This window comes from Rhinichthys klamathensis, unplaced genomic scaffold (genome assembly GCF_029890125.1).
Source record: "Rhinichthys klamathensis goyatoka isolate OS25496 unplaced genomic scaffold, OSU_Roscu_1.1 h1tg000110l_1, whole genome shotgun sequence".
Taxonomy (NCBI): Eukaryota; Metazoa; Chordata; class Actinopteri; order Cypriniformes; family Leuciscidae; genus Rhinichthys; species Rhinichthys klamathensis.
The window spans coordinates 2,407,514-2,421,929 of record NW_026606648.1 but is presented as its reverse complement, the minus strand read 5'-3'; the positions used below and the strand labels follow the sequence as shown (position 1 = coordinate 2,421,929).

Genomic DNA, 14,416 nt, shown 5'->3' with positions numbered 1-14,416 from the left:
GTGAATGACATTTCACCTTGAATTTAAACAATCTGAATGGTTTGAATGAAGTTTGTTTTGGTTTAGAGATTTCCAGTTAAAAAAGAAGTTGCAGGCATCTTGATATATTGGTAAATCATAATTATGAAATAAAAAGTCATAATTATGGCATAACAAGTCAAAATTATAACAAGTCATATTTATGAATTTGAACCTCACAGTGTCAAAATTGACATAAAAAGTCTAAATTATAACAAAAGGTCAAAATATAAACATTTTAACATTTCAAACTTTTACATCATAATTATGACTTTATCAAAATTTGACTTTTTATCTCAAATATGAATTAGTATCTCTTCTAATTTAAACTTTTTGTCATAATTGTAACTCTTTATGTCATATATGACTTAGTAATAATATATAATTTAGACTTTTTAATGATTTGATTATGATTTACCGAAGCATTTTCTTTCTTATGTTGCAGAAATAGTATCTTAAACCCAAATAAATATGGATTAAAGGTCATTAAAAATCTGAATCTGAGTATGATATTTTCTTATATCTTAATTTAATAATGTCTTAATTTTCACTTTACATGTCATAATTCTGACTTTTTGTCTAATAATTTCAACTTTTTATGTCCTCGTTTCAATTCTTTATCTGTCATTTAATCCAAATAAAAATGATTAAATGCCATTAAAAGTCTTAATCTGAGTAGGAAGATATAAAATTGAGTTCTAAATCATAGACTTGCACCTTGCACTCATCAAGATTATGTATTTAAACGAGATTTGACTAAACACGTTTATCTTTTTCATCAAATGACAGTTGCAGATATTGGACATATTGACCTTGACCCACTACTTTTGGTCAGGGTCAGAGAACATCCGGTACAACTGTACAAGCTTCCCTCATGTGATAATGATGAGGAACAACATCACACGAGTCATGATGAAGAAAAAGAGAGCAGGGGTTACTGGTCCACTGATATGTCTTTAAAAATGACGGGACAAATATTGTTCTGAAATCTTCATGGCAAACATACAGTTTACCCTTCTATATATGCACTCTGGTTCCGATGTCCATGACAAACAGACTCTCTGTCCTGTCCATTGTCAACAATGAGGGCACACCTGCACCTTAGACAAACAGAAACGGGAGTCTGGTTCACTACATTATCAAGAGCTGAGTCAACAAGCCATCAGACTGTACAGAAGGAAACTGCCTTACCAAACTCAGTTCAGAGAAAATAACCAGTCCTGATATAATGCAGAGGTTTTCTACCTTAGAGGGTCTGTGGAAAACTGGACAGAGAAGGAAAACAATGCTATTGATTGCACTTTAAACTGAATATATAATTTTTTATCACATGGTATGAGTTAAGTTTTTTTTGTACTCTAATGTTCAAAAGTTTACGGTCAATCATTTATTTACTATTCTTCTATTCAGCAAGGATGCATCAAAAGTGAGACATTTATAATGTTACACAAGATTTCTATTTCAAATCAATTCTGTTCTTTTGAACTTTCTATTAATCAAATAATCCTGAAAAAAAGTATCTAATTTTCCACAAAAATGACAAGCGTTTTAAAAATCGATGATAGTAAATGTTACTTGAGCACCAAATCTGAAGTCTGGCTGGCTGCTGAAAATTCAAATTCCATCACAGGGATAAATTATATTTTAAAATATATTAAAATATAAAACAGTAATTTTAAATTGTAATAATATTACAAAATATTACTGTTTCTATATTTTTAATCAAATAAATGCAGTGTTGGTGAGCATAAACCTCTTTCAAAAACATTAAAAAATCTTACCACAATCTTTTGAACAGTAGAGTAGATGAAAATGTATAAACAGCTTTATATTAGCATTGGTGAAATCTTTGCAAAGATGCCGTCATATTTAGGGTTCCTCTGGCACCACTGCTATGGGACAGGTTTGATTTAGTGTTTATTTGCATTGGTTGGTATCCACATTGGCAGTTTGTTTCCAGGACGGTTTTGTCAGGAGGCTGTGGTATGCATAACACTGACATGACCCCACAACACTCTTTCACAATAAACACTAACCACTCTTACACACACAATGCATCTTAATGCAATTAAACATGCTTAATGCAAAAAGTCCATTCAAACGAATGACAGGAATGAATGAACCTGTATTTCAGACTCGATGGAGTCTGCAAAACTAAAGACAGGGACTCTTTTTCAAACATTTTTCAAGAGACAGCAGGGAATCCAGGCACATACATACAGTGTTCTGGTAAATAATAATGGACTTTTGCTGCCCTTTAAATGTGTCTAAAAGGAAACCTGCGCAGAAATGTATTCCCAATGTTTTCTCAAGCATGCAATTTCCAAAATAAAATAGATGGCTGATGCTAGATGAGCTTGATAAAAATGTATTTTTATGTGTTTACTATCAGAAACGGTTTACGATGATTCTTACGTTTGAATCAGTATTCGACTAGTGAGGTCATTTCCTGTTTTTGTTCCCAGCTAACAGGGAACGTTCTCAGAACGTTTTGGCAAGGCTCTCTCAAAATCATGAACAAACACCCAAACACTTTTTGGGCCCTATCTTGCACCCAGAGCAATTGACTTTGTACACCGATGCATGTATCATTCCTATTTTGCACCCGACGCACAGCGGACTTTTCCCTCCACAGATGCACGCTCCCGGGGGCGGTTCAGCGAAAAGAGGAGGCGTGTTCTGGCGCAAACGTTCCCCGGAGCTATTTTGCAGTTTCAGAAAACCATTCCGCCACAGACCAGGAAAAACCTAGTCTAAAGTCAGTGGCGTGTTATTCAGGTGCTATTTTAAGGGCGGATGCTTGGCCATAATGTAGCGTGTGCACAACGCGCATACACTTTGCTTCTCTCATTTACACAGATGCAGCAGTTCCTATTTTTTACAAACCATACATAATTACAAGGAAAAATATTACCACATGAGGGAAATCATTGTGGTATCCATGAAGATGTGAAAAAATAGGCATAAATCTAGCTTACACATTTACCCAAATTATTATACGCCTGTTTAACCGAAGCTAGTTTACCTGACTAGCTCAGACCTGAAATTCATAAATCTTGAATGCATTTGAGTACAGACTTAAATTTGATCTCTTTTTAAAGATGACACTTGGCAGATTATTGCTGAAATGAAAAAAAAGTAAAAAAAAATATATATAACTTGAAAAAAGTTATAAAATGTATTGTTATGAATTTTTATTTATTTTTATATGAAATATATATTTTTCAAAACACATTTTACTCTAAAACTGTGAGAAAATCAAACCCATGAATCTAAACAAGCTGAGTTCCAAATTTGAGGTTGAAATCTCAAAAAATGAGCTTTCAGTAAGAATTTGTTGTGCGCAGTAACGTTTTCAATAGATGAAATTCGTCTCCCGTTCATTTCCAATGCGATAGTTTTTGATCGCGAACAATACAAGTGTGACCGTTTTTTTTTTTTTTTGCAGGACCATTTAACCTTTTCGAATTATGTCCATGATTTTCTTTTTTGTCCACACAGCAAGTGGCAAAAAATAAATAAATAATAAAAGTTCTGTAAAAATTGACCAAATTGCACCAGAGGGTTAGCAAAACATTCTTAGAACATATTTTTGCTAACTGGGATGGTGATATTGATGATAATGTCAAAAAGTGTTACTCTTGCTTGAACTGGCTCCCTTGTTACACTGAACAATCAAAGCAGCCGAGACTGCCGACAGTCTCAACAGATCTCCTAGAGGATAATTCTCACTAATATCCCGTCTTTCCCTTGATCCTGCTCTCTGTGCATGAGCAGACCCTCATTCCTCTCATGATTAGTCTGAGTTCCCTGTGGAGGGCACAACAGTCTAAACCAAAAAAGTTCTGGCCAAAACATCAACATTTTCATGCCTTCTGCGATGTTTCCTAGCTAACAGGAAACTTCCCAAGAACTTTGGCTAATTAAAATAGCCTCACATCATCATATACCCTTCACCATACCTAGAGATTGGCATGGTTTTATTTCAGTTAGCCTAATAGCTGGTTTGATTTGCATTGAGAGATGATCTTATGGAAAGCACCCCATGCCAATCTCTTGGCATGGTGAAGGGTATGTGATGATGTGGGGCTATTTTAACTCCAAAGGCCAAGGGAACTTTATCAGGATGCATAGTATCCTGGATCCATGAAATAACTGGCCTTTAAAAATAAAAATCTGCCTGCCTCTATGGGAATTTAGCATAGGGGTGTCCTGACTTATGCACCCTGTATTTTAAGGAAGAACATTTATTTATTTACGATACATTATTCATGCTCAAAGAAAATTGGTGTCCTTAAAGGTTGGATTTTTCCTCATTTTTTAAATTAAGGCATTAAGATCAATTTCCAAAAGATGATTTTTTTTCAGTCAACTTTAGCATGGGTGTGTTAACTTATGCTAAGCACTGTATATAAATATTTAAGTATTATGAGAGCTTAGTTAGACTCGATTATACCATTCTATTTTGCCGCGTGCTGCTTTTATTGACTCACTTATCGATGTAATTTTCTCTACAGCATCATGGGTAATGTAGTCTTTCACCAGTAATTCTGCTGTTAAATACAATTATTTTAAAAATAAGCTGAAATAACACGGCTTCAACAGAAGCAAATATCATTGATTATCAACCTCGTAGCTCACAAGGTTTGAAAGTTATTGTTCAAAATCGATTTCCCTATGGAGAAAATGAATGGAGCTTTTACTTCCGGGCGGAACCCGACCGTTGCACTTATTAGTTTCAGGGAAACGCATGGCTAAAGTAGTTCCAGGCAGGTCTAGACCGTATTACATGTCTATATCACTTCGCCAAATGATTTAAGTTATTTCAAACGTCCTTACAGCCTACAACAGCAAAAGAACGAAAACCCACAATGACACTGACCAAACAAAAAATATATAAACAGCGCGGTTCTTGAAGCAGATAAACTTAGAGTTTCGCTATTAGTAGAGACGCTCTGCCTGGCTGAAGCATCCATTACTAGCTCTAAAATGAAGTTTTGGAATTAGCAACGGAGGCTTGGGATGAGACGTTTAATAAATTAGTCCTACACACAAGAGCGTTTTAAGGGCAAAAACTCTGCTAAATAAAACCCTCACGTGAATCCTGACTCTGATTCAGTTACGGCACTGCAATCCAATCTACTGATTAGACAAGAACTCATTCAATAACTCAATTCTCTCACCTAATAACATCTCCCTCGCTCCAAAGAGGAAACGTTGCAGACATACCTCAGTTAATTACCAAACATAACATCCAGGGTCTCTTTGGGAGTTTGCATGGCAGAGGTGTATGCGCTCATGTACTGTCTGCTTGTGGGCTGGAAAAGAAGCATGGTGATGTGACAGCAACAGGGCCGTGTGCTGCCCCAGGCTCTGTAGACTGGAGCCAGGCCAAATCTTCACATTCCTCCCTCTGTTTCCAAGCTCTGGCTGCCCGGTGGAAATGACCTGGGCACTGATCTGAGATCAGTTTGATGTGGTATGCCGGTGCACAGTGGCCAAAAGAGCAGTACAGAGAGAGAGAGAGAGAAAGCTCTCACACACCCTCCACTCAAACAACATTTCCCCACCTCTCTTTTTCTCTATCGTCCACTTTTGTGTGCTGAAACGAGGGCAGAGACAAATGTTACAGACAAATCAGGGGAGGACATTTAGTTCCACAGAATAGCTCTTTTCTTTCAGCCCGAGCTCTCTGGATACGTGTTTTTATCTGGGCAAACAGAAGAGCTGTGTGGCCACAGGAATTCCAGGTCACAAGGATTCCTTCGGCAAGGATGACTTCACCTGTGACAGATTCATTTCCTCTCCAGGAATGAGACCTGTTGCTTTGACTTTGAGAGGAACTGAAGACGGTAACAGGAACTTTTGCCTTTTTATACCATTGAGGGAGTTCTTTTTGGACATTATGGGGTTGTTGTCAATGGATCAGAGTTCCCTTCTGGTGGTGGCCGCTCTTTTTGGGATGCACCACTTTGCTGAAGGGGGATGCTCAGGAAGGTGCTGTCAAGGCACAGATTTCACCTGTTTCACTACAGACTGGAGGATGGACCGTGTCTATGGGATGTGCTATTGTGATGAGAGGTGTGTAAAGACTAAAGACTGTTGCTTTGACTACCCAACTGAGTGCCCAGGTAAGTGGTACAGTCATATTTGGGCATTGACAAACTGATTACTGAACACAGTAAATAATATAGCCTAGATTTAAAAAATAAAATAAGTAAAAAATACTAAAATGGTGACCCTGATTTCATCAAGTACTACAGCATGTTCCTGGATCAACATTCCAATCAACCAATCAGATTTGAGGGTTTACAGTTTATGTCTAGTTTAGGCTTACAACCAGGGTTAGGTGCTTCTACATCAGTGTTATTCACCTATCATTTCCCTCTGATTTACTCTGCGTAAAACTTATCGAGCAATTCTGACAGGATAATTTTATTTAGCAAAATATCTCACCATTCACTGATGCGCAGGTCGCACGCAGTCACCATATGTTTGGTCTAAAACACAACTCTCAGGTTTTGCCGCAGGACAGCAAATGTGAGTAAATTCTGTCATCTTTGCAGGACTGATATGAAGAGTGTGCAATGTAGAATATGTTTAGCAACAGTGTGAAAGTGAATAGCACATAGCAGGCACTATACTATACTAGTATAAACAATAGTTATAAACATGAATATCTATTGGTACAATATGCGTCACATGACTAAATTTACATAATCGTTTTTAAAGGTGAACTAAGTAACTTTTTTACCTTAACCGAACAGCTTTGGAGTCATTGTAATGTTTATATTACTGATTTCGTGATGAATGGTGGTCGTCTCGCACCCCCCTGGTGCCTGTGAGCCGCAAAACCACCCTTGCAACTTTGCGCCGCCGGGCCGCCGGCCTCAGTGTTAGGAAGTATCGATATCAGGTCTCGCGAGGTAACGAATTGCTTTACGGCAAAAAACAGATCTGATAAAATTCTGATAAAATGAGCATCAAACAGAAAAAACCTGGCGCCGTATACATGTGTTGTTCGAGGCGCACATACAATACAGACTGCCGACAGTTAAACAGGGCGCGCGCAGCTCTTAAAGGGGCCATACCTTATTTCCACTCGTTACAGCGTCCATCCTACTGAACAGGTACCGGTGTACAGGGGGAGGGGATCCGGCCGTGAGTGCGAGCCATCTCTGCGTGAGTGCTATTCACGACAGTACAAGTACTCCACAGCGACTCTAGGGGTCGCTGTTTGACAAAAACGGAATTCCTACTTAGTGCTGCTTTAAATACCCAGTGCGTTTTCAAAAAACGAGAAAACGAGTGCGTTTTCAAAAAGCTTTGATTTCATTAATAAAAATGCCGCCTCAGTGTGGACGGAAGGCCAAAACGGAGAGAAAAAGATGCATTTTCGAATGAAAACGTAGGCTTATTAGTGTGGACATGGCCTGGGTGATGAATACATCTGATATTTTAGGATAATTACCAGCTGACTGTTGCAACAGTTTTCAGGCAGGGTAGTTGAGTCCATGATCTAATTGCAGCTTTTATTAGAATAAACCCAGATAAATAATATCTAAAAATGTAGGAGATAACACAATCCAAAGAATGGCCAACCATGACAGCTTAAAGTCAACATGAAATCAAAATTGATAATTCTTATTTTTTTTATAATGGAATATTGCAGTACTATCCGTGCGCATCATAATTTTTTTTTTAAATAATTCATGTGCCCTCATAATCTTTAATCAAAATAGCGTCCCCTCTCTCTTGAAACAACATCTCTTCTCTGATGTTGAGGGCGGAATATGTCACTCACATGACATCACAGAAATAACTAATCTAAACGATCCAATCAATTCCTGATGGACAAAATCAAATTCCGGTGTTCATTTTTTCTTTTTTTGAGAAGGTGTTTCAACATGGGCGTCAGTTTGGTTTGAAATGTGGGGGGGACAGAGACGCATTCGGAAGGGCATTTTCAAAAGTGCTGGGTACAATGACGCGTTCATTCTTTTTTCTCTTTCGCGCAGGTCATGGTTTGAAAGACGCCGATGTCCTGTAGCTTACTGATTTAAATAAATAAAAATGTATACAAAGATGTGATGATGTCCGACCAAAAATGTGATGGTACTTTGGGTTTAAATTTAATATTATATTAAGATCTAATATAATGTTGTTAGTATCGTGAATTTTTACGTGAATATATATATATAGATCCGCCTGCGATGCGAATGTACTGTAATGGTCCAGTGGCAGAATTTTTGCCAAGCGTGTCGGAGGTTGAGGGTTCTAATCCGCACTCGTATAGTTTTTTTCCCCACATCAAAACCGATAATTGTATATCAAGAATCTTGATATACTTTATCACTGATAAACATTATCGGTTTTGATGAGGGGGAAAAAAAACTATACGAGTGCGGATTAGAACCCTCAGAAGCAGGGACACGTTTGTGTGCATTTTGAATTGTGATTTCTCTGGAACGAATAGAATCTCTGCAACGGATTGAAGCGCGCGTCCGAGTGAAGACAACACATTTCAGCGCTAGATCGCCTCTTATTTAACAAATGAATTAAACGAATGCTGCTAGTTAACTAGAGATTTTTTATTTGTATTGGTACATCCGTGACGCGAGATGTTTCAAAAGTGGTGGGGACAATATCGACCCTGGCAAAAAGTGGTGGGGACATGTCCCACCCGTCCCCCCCGTAAATGACGCCTATGTGTTTCAATCCAATTTACATCACAATAAGGAAGAAAAGACAATCACAACTTTCATTCTGACATTAACAACTTTCATTCTGACATTAACATGGGTAAATAAAGGCAATAACTAACCATGTTAGACTAACAAAGAGGGCTATGGCTGCATCCGGATCACACAATCTCACACGGGAGAGGAATGGCTGTGAAGCGACTCAATTGATGCTGGTAGGTCACATGATAATGATAGCAATGCTAATGTAGTAGTCCGGATTACATAGAACATACTTTTTTTTAGCGGTCGTGGAGTAATTACTTTTTCAAAATAAGAGAGTCTGCGATTTTAGATGCAGCCTCCATATAACAAGGAACTAAAACATATATAAAATAAACATTATATATATAAACACAGCATCTGTGCATTATCTCAATTATTACACAGCTATTCAAATAAAAACGTGGACAGTATAATGTTGCCATTATTTTGTAACAACAGTAAATATTAAGAAATAAGAATATTAAGAAAATCAGAATTATTCTAAAAAGACAAATAATCTTATACTGTAAATCCAGTTTATAGTAAATGACACCAGAGTATAATGTGCAATGTGTAAAGGGATCAATTATTCACACAAGACTTCCAGCTTTTGCAGCTTTTGACTCATTGTTAGTGTAGTGCCATTCGAAAAACTGCATGTTGGCCTGAGCCATTTTCTTTTGTTGCCCTGTCACAGCATGACATATGCATGTGATTATTAATATTTAGATACAAACAGCCCCCATTGTCCACAACAATATTCGAAGGCCCCATGACTTTTCTAGTTGTTTGTTATTTACTGAATATGGATTTTTTTTCCCACAATTTCTATCCAAGAAAGTATTTTAGATCTTGTAAACCTAGAAAAAGGTATAGGCTATTCATAAAATGTATAAAACTGAGTTATGAGATTGTATTTGTTTACATGACTTGTCCAAGTCTAGGAATCACACATTTAAAATGAGGCTATTTTCAGATTCTTTAAGACCATGAGAATGTGAGACAAAAATAAGTTCTTCAACAGTCCTTGAGAGAATCAATTACAATAAGAAATATCTTGATTTTTAGATAGGTTCTTTATTGGTATTGATGGTTCCATGAAGAACCTTTAAGTTTCATGGAACAAAAGGTTCTTTATAGTGGAACAAAAGGTTCTCATTAAAATGTTATTCACGAAAACTATGGTTCTTGAGAGGTTCTTTGGGGAATCCAAAATGGTTCCTCTATGCAATCGCGATTTACTTTTTATTTGCTTAAAAATTTACTTTTAAGATATAGGGCCCCCTAGTTGGCCCCTGCCACCTGGTTGAGAACCACTGATATAATCTTGTAGATTTGTGCAACTTCTCACCCATGGCTTGTGTTTTTAGCCCAGCCGTGTGTAGTGAGTGAGTGGAGTCACTGGAGCGGGTGCGCACAGCCCTGCCAGCCCTCATTCCGGGTCCGGAGACGCAGCGTTGAGAGACTGCCCCAAAACAGCGGACAGGCCTGTCCAAGGCTGGAGGAACAGGCCGGATGCATGGAGTATCAGGATCGCCAGGGCCAGTTTTGCTTTCAGACGCAAGGTATAAATCTGAGTCAACATGGCTTACACATCTTTTCCATCCAAATGCACAGTGACTTCCATAGTGTAATCATTATAAAGTTGAGTTTTCCATGGATTTTTTTTAAAGAGCTCTTGCGAAACTACCAACCCTCGTAAAAAAAAAAACAAGTACACTTCAGCATACTTTTAAAAAGAGAAGTTATTACAGAAATAATACACTTTAAAGGAATATACTTAAGTGCAAATGTTTTCAGACACTTAATTGCATGTTGTTTACAATTAAATGAAAATATATAGGCCTATTAGTTAAAATTTATGCAATTAGTTAAAATTAAGAGTGCTTTTCTTAAGTAATTACATAACTACTTACATTGTCTTTATGGTTAAAGTGATGCACAGAAAAGCATTTATGATAAACTATGGTCTGGTTTCACAGGCAGGGCTTAGATTAAGCCAGGAGGACTTACATAGGACATTTAAGTAGCTTTTTTAAAATGTGCCTTGATGTGGATCAACACATTTTAAGATGTGTCAGTGGAAGTTGCTTTCAGTTAAGACAGCTCAAACATGCATTTTAGTCTGGTACTATCTTAAGAAAGGCCTGATCCCACAAGAAAAGGCATAGTCTGTGAAACTGAGCATATAATGTCATTTCTATTGAAACTTGTATGTCATGTATTTATGTCATGTGTATTTTATATTCAAGTATGTCTTGTAATTACACATACACATTTGTAATGATGATGTTGCAATTTAGTTCTTAATCCCCGGTTTAGGTTTAAGCTAGTCCCAGACTAAAATGCTTGCTTGAGCTGTTTTAACCGAAAGCAACTTGCACCGATATATCTTTAAATATATCAGTGCCATTGTTTTGACTCACGATGCACATCAGTAATGTTTTTTTTCTAAGATATGTTTATAAAAGCTACTTAAATGCCCTAATTGAATTTAGGGCGAATCCTTTCTTAATCTGAGCTCTGTCTGTGAAACTGGGCCAAAATGTAATATCAAATAACATTGTACAGTTTAAAATGATCAAGAATAGGCCTACTTATGTGTTAGTCACCAGATCAAAATAAGTGTAAACTTCTCCTGACGAAAGATTATTAAAACATAATGATTTAACATGTACTTTAAAGTAGCATTTTTATTTTGACATCATCACAAAGTCCACTATTTTTAAAAGTATGTTAGGAATATTAAGAAGTAAGTTAGTAATGAAAGGTATTCTCTTTAAATACACTTAAGAGGCCTTTTATGTAATTGATATATTATCTGCAATTAGTTTTTAGTATACTTTTTTAAGATTTGAAGTACTCTACAAGTGTACATTCAATACAATTCAGCACACTTTTTTTTTTTCACAAAGGGAGTATTGCTTTTAAAATGCTTATATCGGTAGAGCTTCGTTGTTAAAGAACCCAGTGAACTTCAGTCAGAAATCAAGGGACTTTTCAACTTGATGGTCCAAAGTTGATCACTTAGCTGTTTTGAAACTAAACTGGCCGTGTTGGATTAATTCCAGGAGCAGCATTTATTACCACAATGGAGTACAGCAAAGGCAGAACACATGATTTGTATGGGGCCCAAATGGATGCTGGGTATGTATCACCGTCGATTAAACAATCACAAAGAGACTGTTGATGATGAGAATTTGTGAGGAGAAGCCTGTTTACTCACTTCAACAAATAGTTCATTACTTAAAGTCACAAAAACAGACAAGTAATAAACTAATAACAATACACAGGACTATCAACGAATGCCTTAATTAGTTCTTCATTTAGCTGTTAGCATTTTAGCTAACTTTGATGGCACGTAAAACTTTGTATGTGAACTGAAACAATGTTAAATCTCACAATGTGATTGTTTCTTATAACTTTATTTTACAATAAACACAATGAAAGATTTGAAGTCAAGCAATGATGTGCTCCACAGTTTCTGTATGGAGTTCAAGATGGAGTCTCTGACGCCGCATTGCACGGTGGAGAACAGACCCAATACACGCTGGATGCAGTATTTGAGGGAGGGCTACACTGTTTGCGTGGCTTGCCAACCTCCAGCTATGAGTAACCACAGTCGGGGCTGTCAAGGAGACGGTAACCTAGCTGAGAGGTAGTGTACCCATAGTGCCACAGTGTTGTTTAGAGGACCTGTTTCTGAAGCAGCAACAACAGCACAGTCTGTTATAAGTTCACTGTGAGGTCAGAGTATGTCTTAATGCTGAAACAACATCACAATTCATGAGATATTTAGGTTTCACAAAAGGCTCTAACAGACTTTTGAAAAATAAGTTTCATGGGGTGATAATAGATCATAAAACAAGCTGGAAATCTCACATAAACCATGTACACAAACTTTCATGAAGCATTTTAGTACTGAATAAAGCAAAGCATGTTCTGGACCACATTTCACTCCACATTATTTTTTTGCGCACTGTATTAACATATTTAAATTACTGTGCAGAGGTTTGAGGCAATACTTATAAATGCATCACTATCTATGTTGCAAAAAAGAGCCATAAGAATAATTCATAATACTGGTTATAGAGATAACAAATTCATAAAAAAACAAAACAAAGACATTTTCAAATAGCACAAATAATGTATTAAGCACAAAAACAACCTACTCCATGCCAATATATATATATATATATATATATATATATATTTTTTTTTAAATAGAAAAGGGAAATATAATCTTAGGGGATAGTGCAACTTAAAACATCTTTGTGTCCATACAACATTAAATTGTTTTTGTATTTCTATATGTGGAGTGAAGCTGTGGAACGGATTAAGTTCAGTGCTCAAGCAATGTCCAAGCATGACCCAGTTCAAAAAGCTGTACAAAAATATGGGTTTCACAAGGTGCAGGAAGGAAAAAAGGGCTTTGACGAGTTGTTCTCACATATAATTTTTTTTACACAATTTATTTTATATGGTGGATTTATACGTGTAAATATGTGTTTTCTTTGTATTTTTTGGTGTGGGGATAATTATAAATATATGCAGTAAATGTACTGTATTCACATTTAAATACAAGAATTAAATGAGCTTATGCTTCTTCCTACTCCTTTTCGGACATGTATAAATTTATATTGTTTTGTTTTTGTCTATTAGCTTTTATTGTATTACTTCGAAAATTAAAGCCATTTATACCTCCTTGAGGACTAAGATGTACAGGTTCATAATTAATACGAGTAAAGCACAATGCATAATTACTTCTAAAGATCATGCAGTAACCTACTTGTAATTACTTAAGTATTACCAAATCCTTCTGAAGGAATTACTGATTATTTGGAACAGATTCTAAAGTGAAAAGCATAACTCCCTAGTAATCACTTAAGTCATAGTAATGACTTCAGTGTTACTACATCCTTCTAAAGGAATAACTGGTCATTTGAATCAGTATTCTAAAGTAAAAATCATGGTAACTCACTAATAATGACTCAAGTATCACCAAATCCATCAGAAGCAATTACTATACAAAACCTTACAATGACTATCATGCTTTTCACTTTAGGATGCTGTTCCAAATAATTAGTAATCCCTTCTGAAGGATTACTTGCATCATTACTAGTGGGTTACCATGAGCTTCACTTTAGAATGAATTATACATTAATGTTGTATTACTCATTTGTTCCTGTGTAGTTACTCATTCATGACGGAACAGTATTGTAAAGTGTTACCGACTCTTCTTATCTTGGCAGGGATGAGCTTCTACACTGGCAGGCGGTGGGAAGTCCTCGCTGCAGAGGAACATGGAGGAAAGTACAGAAACTACAGCACTGCTCCTGCCCTCAAGTGCACAGCTTCATTTTCATTTAAACAGTCTATACATAAGAATGCTTCTTCAAAGTCCTTGTTAAAATCCACAAATAAGCAATATGTTCTATTACACAGTAAAAAAAAAAAAACATTTACACACATTAAAAGCTCTTTAGTTTTTTTGTACAGTATTGGTTCAAACTATTTTTGTTTTTTCTGTAAAAATAAATCCAGGAACAGAATTAAAGGCAAACCGAAGCTTTCATTTATCTCACTTGCAACCTCTACTGGACAAATGTTGGCCTTGCAGTATAAGCAAACAGCAACAGAACAGAACAGAACAGAACACTTTGAACGTTATT

General features: G+C 36.4%; 1 protein-coding gene across 1 annotated transcript; it reads left to right on the top strand.

Annotated features, from left to right (window-relative positions):
• The first annotated feature begins 4,941 nt into the window (after positions 1-4,941).
• On the top strand, positions 4,942-14,197 carry LOC130087690 (somatomedin-B and thrombospondin type-1 domain-containing protein). The gene is made up of 5 exons (XM_056254137.1): positions 4,942-6,149; positions 10,115-10,309; positions 11,816-11,891; positions 12,226-12,402; positions 13,997-14,197. Exons 1-5 carry the CDS (start codon positions 5,831-5,833, stop codon positions 14,112-14,114), a joined length of 885 nt encoding a protein of 294 aa, XP_056110112.1. The 5' UTR covers positions 4,942-5,830; the 3' UTR covers positions 14,115-14,197.
• The last annotated feature ends 219 nt before the right edge of the window (positions 14,198-14,416 follow it).